The 8,274-nt window shown below is 43.1% G+C and overlaps 1 protein-coding gene and 1 long non-coding RNA gene across 2 annotated transcripts in view; one reads left to right on the top strand and one right to left on the bottom strand.

Moving 5' to 3' along the window:
- Window positions 1-2,661, bottom strand: part of GPATCH3 (G-patch domain containing 3) — an 8,115-nt gene extending 5,454 nt beyond the window's left edge. Inside the window, exons 1-2 of the mRNA XM_006777488.2 lie at window positions 2,212-2,661; window positions 256-680 (exon numbers count right to left, since the gene is read on the bottom strand). Of these exons, the coding sequence (XP_006777551.1) occupies window positions 256-680; window positions 2,212-2,638 (852 nt within the window). The 5' untranslated portion in view covers window positions 2,639-2,661. The remainder of the gene's footprint in view (window positions 1-255; window positions 681-2,211) is intronic.
- A 93-nt stretch (window positions 2,662-2,754) lies between these two features.
- LOC107181420 lies at window positions 2,755-3,077 on the top strand. Its single transcript, XR_001512121.1, has 2 exons — window positions 2,755-2,846; window positions 2,955-3,077. It is a non-coding gene; the product is annotated as an uncharacterized LOC107181420 (long non-coding RNA).
- The last annotated feature ends 5,197 nt before the right edge of the window (window positions 3,078-8,274 follow it).

Here is an 8,274-nt window from a genome sequence, read left to right as displayed (position 1 = left end):
GAACATGGCTACAGAACCTGGCTGGAGAACCTAGCAAGAGAACATGGACACAGAACCTGGCTGGAGATCCTAACCAGAACTTCGCTGGAGATCCTGATCAGAACTTGGCTAGAGATCCTGGCTATGCTGCTGATCAACTGAACGCTGCCTCCATGTCATTCCTTCTTCGCCGACTCCGTCCACACCTATGGGGAACCCCTGGACCTGCTGGGGTTGGACCCCAGCAAGCAAGGAAGGGTGGCTCATTGTACTCACATCATCTGAGTGTGATACTTCTTCCTCCTCCTTATCCCCTTTTTCCTCGGGGTCTCCACAGAGGCTGGCTGGTACGTCTGTCAGGCAGGTTCCCTGGGGTATTTCCTCACCCTCAGCCGTGTACACAAGCTCTTCCTGCTCCACAGTCTCTGAATCCTCATACCTGAATGGTACATTGCCGTAGCGTCGAGAGGAGCCTGTCTTGGGGAACTGGAGCTGCAGCTGGGTGATGATGCGAGGGGGCAGGCGGCAGGCCCGGATCAACTCCAAAAAGACCTGCAGGGGCGTCCCCACATTCCCATTGGGCATGAGCACTGGTGGGTTCAGCTCTGGCAGTTGTCTCAGGTCAGCGAGAGTGAAGGCTTCACTCTTAGCCTTCCGACTCTGCAGTTCCTTCCGGGTCTTGAAGGGAAAGGAGCCCAAACCTTGGGAAGCAGAGAGAAGAATGGCTCTTGAAACCTAGAAGCCTCCAGCAACACTTGAGCCAGAAGCCGGTCAAGGTTTAAATCCTTTAGTCCAATGCTGTTCCTCCCTTTCACAATCCCAGAATCCCTTCCTCCATTCCCTGACCAGAACCAACTAGTAATTTCATGCCATTTCTCATCACTTCAGCCGAGCACACATTTCTTCCAGACCTGGTTCCTGTTGATCTTTTGATCCTCAACTACCACCAACCGTCAGCCCCTGCACACCTTCATATCATGTGCTCAATTTAACATGCCCTGAAAGTCTCATGAGCTTTCACATCTCTGTCTGTGTCTTTTCAAATACCATTTACTTTGAACACCATTCTTCCCCACAAACTTGTTATCTTTCTCAAGATCCAGAGGAAAAGCCTGATCCCTATCAGAAATCGGTTTCTCCCTCCTCTATCTTCTCATAGCACTTGGTGACAAACAGCATAGGCTCTGAAGTAAAACGCTTGGGTTTGTACTGTGATTCTGCCATTTACTAGCTCTGTAACCTTAGGCAAGCAACATAACTTCTGCACCCCTCAGTTTCCTCACCTATAAAACACAAGTAACAATAGATCCTACCTTACAGTATTGTTGTGAGGAATAAAAAAAAAAAAGAAAGGTTTAGAATAGTGCATAGTAAGTACACAGGAAATGCTCAGTAAATATTAACAATGAGAATGGCATCTCTGACAATTACCTTTTTACAACTCTCTGGACTGTGTGCACAAGAGTGTGTCCAATTCTCTGACTACCAGCTAGAGCAGTGGTTCTCAACCTTGGCTGCACATTAGAATCACCTGGGAATCAAAGAAACAGAATTTCTGGAGGATGAGGCCCAGAAATCAGGATTTTAAAAAGATTCCCACTGAGCTAGAGGAATACTAGGCCTAACAATATAAGCTAGGTTTGTTGAATGAATTAAAAGGTTCCGACTGTTTCCTGTTCCCCATTAAAGTGATTTCCAATGAAAATAGGAGCTGTCCTGAGAGAAGAAACTGTCTCTTCATTTGTATCTTGCTAATAGAGGACGGGTGGGGAGCAGGAGAGCGAGATAAAGATAATAAGAGGATTAGAAACCTGACTTTCTTTTTATCCTTCTGTGTCAGTTGAAAATCAGGTGGGGAGCGGTTCTCAACCTTCTGGCCCTTTAAATACAGTTCCTCATGTTGTGACCCAATCATAAAATTATTTTCGTTGCTACTTCATAACTGTAATGTTGCTACTGTTATGAACCATAATGTAAATATCTGATATGTAGGATGGTCTTAGGCGACCCCTGTGAAAGGGTCGTTCGACCGCCAAAGGGGCTGCGACCAACAGGTTGAGAACCGCTGCAAAGAGAAAGGGGGGCTTGCAGGAGGCAGCTGATCAATGATTCTCATCATTGATGTTTCTCTCTCTCTCTCCCTCTTCCTTCCTCTCTGAAATCAATAAAAATATATTTAAAGAGAGAGAAACGTGCCTGGTTCCAGGTCCTATTTATCTTTCTCAGCCATACCTGCTGCCTCAGTAGGTAACCGAAGTTTGCGGATGAAACAACGACTGGGCAACCAAGTCCCCTGAGAATCTAGCCACTGGCGGCCGGAATACATGCGAAGAAACTTCTGGGCTTGAGCGGACCCTCGTACGGAGACGACGCAGCAGCAGGTGCGGGTCTGGACCGGGACAGAGTCCCGCGTGCGGTCGTCGGTGACTGAAGTCTGGGCAAGACTCTGGCCGGCAGGAGTTAGGGCAGATGCGGGAGTAGCCTGCGGAGGGGCCCGCTCAGGACGGTGCCGGTAATGGAAACAAAGAAAGCCGCAGTCGCTCTGCTCCCGGAACTGGCTGAAGTAGCTCCGCAGCTGGGCCGAGCGCAACTCCGAGGGGATGCCACTCACTATTAAGTAAACGGCCGCATCTTCTTCCGCCTCGCCGGGCACCGCCATCTTGGGCTGTCACGTGATCCACGGAACCAATTCTCGCGAGAACGCCACGAGTGACGCAGGGGTCCGTGTCACAAGTGTGTGATCCTGATCAGGCTGCCGAGGCAGTGGATGTGGAACCTCGAACTGGATAGGTGCCGGATTAGTTGTTCGGGTACTTTTTCTGCAGAGAGAAGCCGACGATGATGGGGGAAATCACCTGAGAAGTGAGGTGATTTTCATAAACTCTTGAGAATCAAATTAGAAGCCTGTGGGAGGAGTAGTTTTCAGGATTTTTAGTTGTTGGGGAATCTTCCAAACTTAATCTCATTTATTTCAGAGACTTTAAGGTCGCTCATCCATTTATCTTCCAAGTCATATTAATGGACCTACACAAATCAGTAAGAAAAGATAATCCAGTTGAAAAGTGGTCCGAAGTGTTCAATCTCATTAATCAAGGAAAGGCACTAAGACCCTCGTCATATCCACCAGGCTGGCAAAAAATATTTTAATCCTTACGTGTTGGTGATAATGTGGAGCACGTGGAGATACCATACACTGTTGGTGGAAGTATGAACTGGTACAACCACTTTGAAAACAATTTGGCATTGCCCTGTAAAAGTGAAGTTACACATATCTTTTGATCCAGCAATTCCACTTATAAGTATATACTTTAAAGAAATTCTTGCTTATGTTTATCAGGAGATATCCTGTCGTTGTTTCACTTTACCAACCCTGTGATCCTGGAAAATAGGGAGGGTTATGAAACCCCTCCCACACTTCTGCGTTCTGAAACATAGGTTACTGCAAAGAAACACCCTTCTATGACAGATAAAACTTATGGGCGCACCCTTGTTTACCTATGACAATAGAGCAGTGGTTCTCAACCTTCCTAATGCCGCGACCCTTTAATACAGTTCCTCATGTTGTGGTAACCCCCAACCATGAAATTATTTTCGTTGCTACTACATAACTAATTTTGCTACTGTTATGAATTGTAATGTAAATATCTGATATGCAGGATGTATTTAGGCGACCCCTGTGAAAGGGTCGTTCAACCCCCAAAGGGTCGCGACCCACAGGTTGAGAACCGCTGCAATAGAGAGAGTCCAAATTCCAATTCTCACCTCATAAACACTTAGATGGACTGTTTGACCTCACTGATCAATCACAACAAAAGGCTTGTTAAGGCCCTGCCGGTTTGGCTCAGTGGATAGATAGAGTGTGAGTCCAAGGGAGGGTCCCGGGTTCCATTCTGGTCAACAGCACTTACCTTGATTGCAGGCTCCAACTGGCCCTTGGCCCTGGTGGGGGCTGGTGCAGGATGCATTTCTCTCACATTGATATTTCTGTCTTTCTTTCTCTCTTCCACTCTCTCTAAAAGATCAGTGGAAAAATATAAATAATTTTTAAAAAGGCTTGTTAACTAAACTATGGTTAATCTTTGCTCCTTCCCCCAGGTCCCTGAACTTTGTGACCCCCCAGAGCCCCCTCAGCTTGAGCCAGCAAACAACCCCTCCTTAACCAGCCCCTCCAGAGAATAGTCTGGCTTCAGGGTAAACATTCTCTGATCTACTGACCCATCATGCCACTTAAGGTCATACCACATCCTCACAACCAGTTCTTTCTAGCCTTGTTTACTCCTCCCTATGAAAGAATAACTTTTTTGCCTAACCCTTGAAACACGTGTAGATCTTATGATCAGAGTGTTCTTCCATTGCAAAAGCTTCCCTTTTTCTATTGCAATAATCCCTTTCAATAATCATTTCAAGTAAAGTCTCTCCTACTAAGTCCAGATTTGTTTTTATTTGACAACGTACATGAATATTCATAGCTTCATTGTTTATAAGAAAAAAATATTGGCATTTAGTACTAATAATCTCAGGTATATAATGTTGAGTGGAAATAAGCAAGTCAGAAAACCGTTATTCTATTTATATAAAGATAAAGATTCTATTTATATAAAGATTCAAAAATACAAACTAAGAATGTTTTTAGGGATACGTAAATATAAAATCATAAAGAAAAGTAAATGATTAACCCCAAATTCGTGGTATTCATTTCTTTTGGGAACTTCAAAGTTGATGGTAATAATAACCTATGGAACAATGATGAAGGTTCATTGTACTCTTATTCTTTACATATATTTTGTAAATATTATTTTGTTTTATTCAATTTTAATAAAATATCTTAAAAGGGAAAATAACTCATTTTAAAAACATAAAGCAAGTGGTTACTTTGTGGTGATCACAAGTTTATATCTATTTGAGAAATAAAAATAAAAACAGGCAGGGGTGGGCTAGCAGAGGTTAATGGGGAGAAGAGGGGACATATGGAATACTTTCAACAATAAAGATTAAAACAATAACAATTCTAATGAATATCTGGGTAATTGTGAATGGGAAAACCGTTACATCTAGATTCTAAAATTCACTTATGGAAGTATAGATTAATACCACCATTTTGGAAAATTGGCAAGATCTGCTCAAGTTGAGCACACTTTCTTGACTTAGAGTTCCAGTTCTTGTTATATAGCAACAGGTCTGCAAACATCTGTGCACCGAAAGACATGTACAAGCATAATCCTAGCAATACTGTTTGATGAACCAAATGTTCATCAGCAGTATGTGGGTAAATCAATTGTAGCATAATGGGATATTGTACAATGAACATGAATGGATTGCTACACAGCAGAAGATGAATCTCAGACATAATACTGAGTGAAAGATGACAAACACCAGAGTACATTCTGTATGATTTCATTTATATAAAGTTTAAGACAAGCAATCTCATTTATGAAATCAAGGGTAGTGATGTCCTTTGCAGGGAGGGGGAGGGTAGTGATGGGAAATTTTCTGGGATGTTATTAATGCTCTTCTATTTCATTTTTTTTAATTTTTTTATTGATTAAGTTATTACAGCCCTGACCGGTTTGGCTCAGTGGATAGAGTGTCGGCCTGCGGACTGAAGGGTCCCGGGTTCGATTCCAGTCAAAGGCATGTACCTTGGTTGTGGGCATATCCCCAGTAGGGGGTGTACAGGAGGCAGCTGATCGCCCCCTCCCCTACCTTCCCTCTGAGGTTTTTTTTTATTTTCATTTTTTATTGATTTATTATTATTATTGGTTTTTTCCCCTCTGAGGTTTGATGGTCTGATTGATGCTTCTCTGTCTCTGAATGCTCTTCTATTTCTTTTTAAAAAAATATATTTTACTGATTTTTTACAGAGAGGAAGGGAGAGGGATAGAGAGTTAGAAACATTGATGAGAGAGAAACATTGATCAGCTGCCTCCTACACACCTCCCACTGGGGCTGTGCCTGCAACCCAGGTACATGCCCTTGACCAGAATGGAACCTGGGACCTTTCAGTCCATAGGCCGACCCTCTATCCACTGAGCCAAACTGGTTAGGGCTGCTCTTCTATTTCTTGAGCTGAGTAATTGTTACAGGGATGTATTCATTTTGTGATAATTCTTGATTTGTGTACTTTTCTGTATATTCTACAAAAAAGGTTTAGTTAAAACTATAGTTTGAAAATATGAAAATTGAAAAATAAATGCTTTACAGAGAGTAATGTGGACCAAAATAAAGATGGTGTGCTTTGTAAAAGCTGTTAGATGACTTGAGAAGTTATGCACTTATTATTACACACAATTGCCATTTGTGTGACTAAATTACCAGGACCTTGCATGATGCTAGGTATGTAGAAGACTCTCAGTAAATCATCATTGATGAATGAATATTCCTGGCACTGACATGGGGATGTGCCATTGGGTGTTGACTGGGAACTCTTTCTAGAAAATATGGGGCCGTTTCCATGGGAGAACACACAGGCCAGATTTCTCATCAAAACTTAAATCCCACAGGTTGAGAACCACTGGTTTAAGGGCATGGACTGTAAATCCAGACCACCTGAGTTCATATCCTGATTCTATTACTTATTAACTGCAACCTGAGCAAGTTACTTAACATCTCTGTGCCCTGGTTTCTTCATCCATAAAATGAGATAATGATAGTAATTCCAGCACAGAGTTGTTATGAGAATTAAATAACATAATCCATGTAATGTGTTTAAGCACAGCTTTCAATAAATGCTTCGTAGATACCCAGAATTACCAGCAAAGGAATGGGTGATCCCCTTTGTTAATCTTGATTTCTCTCAGAGCTTATCCTTGTCACCTCAACCAGTTTCACTGGGGTTGCCTTTCTCTGCTCCCTTGTTCTGTGACATGGTCTCTGTCTACCATCTCTTGCTGCCCTGGGCCCCAAGCGGCCCCAGACCACTGTAGTTAGCTAAGCACCTTTGCTCCCTGATACGTCTATGCCCTTGCACCTACCATCCCTTCTGTCTGGAATGTTCTTCCCTTGATTTGCCTGGCAAACTTCTATTCATTCTCTTTAGGTCAGAGCAGTCACCACTGGGCTGAAGCATTTTCCCCACCTCCAGGCAGATTTGAAGCATTTTCCCCACCAGCAGGCAGATTCCCCCACCCCCCCCCCCCGCCCCAGGCAGATTTAATCACTTCCTCTTCTTATCTCCTGCTGCCTGTTGTATTCCTTCTATTACACTTCAGATCATTCTGTGTTACGATTACTACTTATGTGTGTCTCTTTGCCATAGATAGGATGTTCAATGAAATTAGGGACTGTATCTTATTTATTCTGTGTCACTTGGCATCTAGCACAGGGTCTGGCACAAGTGGATGTCAAGAGAAATGTGGAATGATGGATGGATGGTGTGCGTGTTGGCTTTTTGTGGCATTGTCAATTCTAGGATATGTGACTGTTCCAAGGCCAGGGTGTGTCAGTGCAGGGCACAGCTCACGTCACTGGCTAACTGCTTAATAAGCAGTCAATGATTTGGCTAATGAAGGTAGTGATAATAATAATAAAATAGTACCTGAGGCTGACCCTGCTTTCTAGTGAGTCATCTCTGTCTGGACCTGAGGACAGAGATCAAGGCTGAAAGGTAGATGGTCAGTGAACAGTGGCTGAGCTGGCTGGCCATGACTCACTCCAAGAGCATGATCTCCAGAGTCTCACAGGCCTGTGTTCAAATCCCAGCACAGTGATCTACCCAGACCTTGAGAACATTTTTTAAATTTAATTTTTAAAATATGTTTTTATTGATTTCAGAGAGAAGAAGGGAGAGGGGGAGAGAGATAGAAACATCAACGATGAGAGAGAATCATTGATTGGCTGCCTCCTGTATCCCCCCTACTGGGGATCAAGTCTGCAACCCAGGCGTGTGCTCTAACTGGAAATTGAACCATGACCTCCTAGTACAGTGATGGCAAACCTATGACACGTGTGTCAGAGGACACGCGAACTCATTTTGGGTGACATGCATCAAGAGAGACAAAAAACTGCATAATTCAAATATTTGTCTCTCGCAACGGCCAGAGTTGGACATCACTCGAGTAATATTATTACTCACGTTACTCATGATCAATAATGCAATTCTAAAACCGGATGTAAACATGTAAGTGAGAACATCCAAGATACATTGTTCCAATATTGACGTTAATATAAAAAGGTTAAGAATTGCACTATAAAGAGATTAATCTTTACTCATGACATTTTATTTTTACTCGAGTGACAAAATGCCCAATTCTGGAAACGGCCTTGTTATTGTCAACATGTGCCTCGGGTAAGCTTCAC

Source organism: Myotis davidii, unplaced genomic scaffold, assembly GCF_000327345.1.
Source record: "Myotis davidii unplaced genomic scaffold, ASM32734v1 scaffold149, whole genome shotgun sequence".
NCBI lineage: Eukaryota > Metazoa > Chordata > Mammalia > Chiroptera > Vespertilionidae > Myotis > Myotis davidii.
The sequence above is the reverse complement of the archived record's forward strand: the minus strand, read 5'-3'. Positions and strand labels throughout refer to the sequence as shown.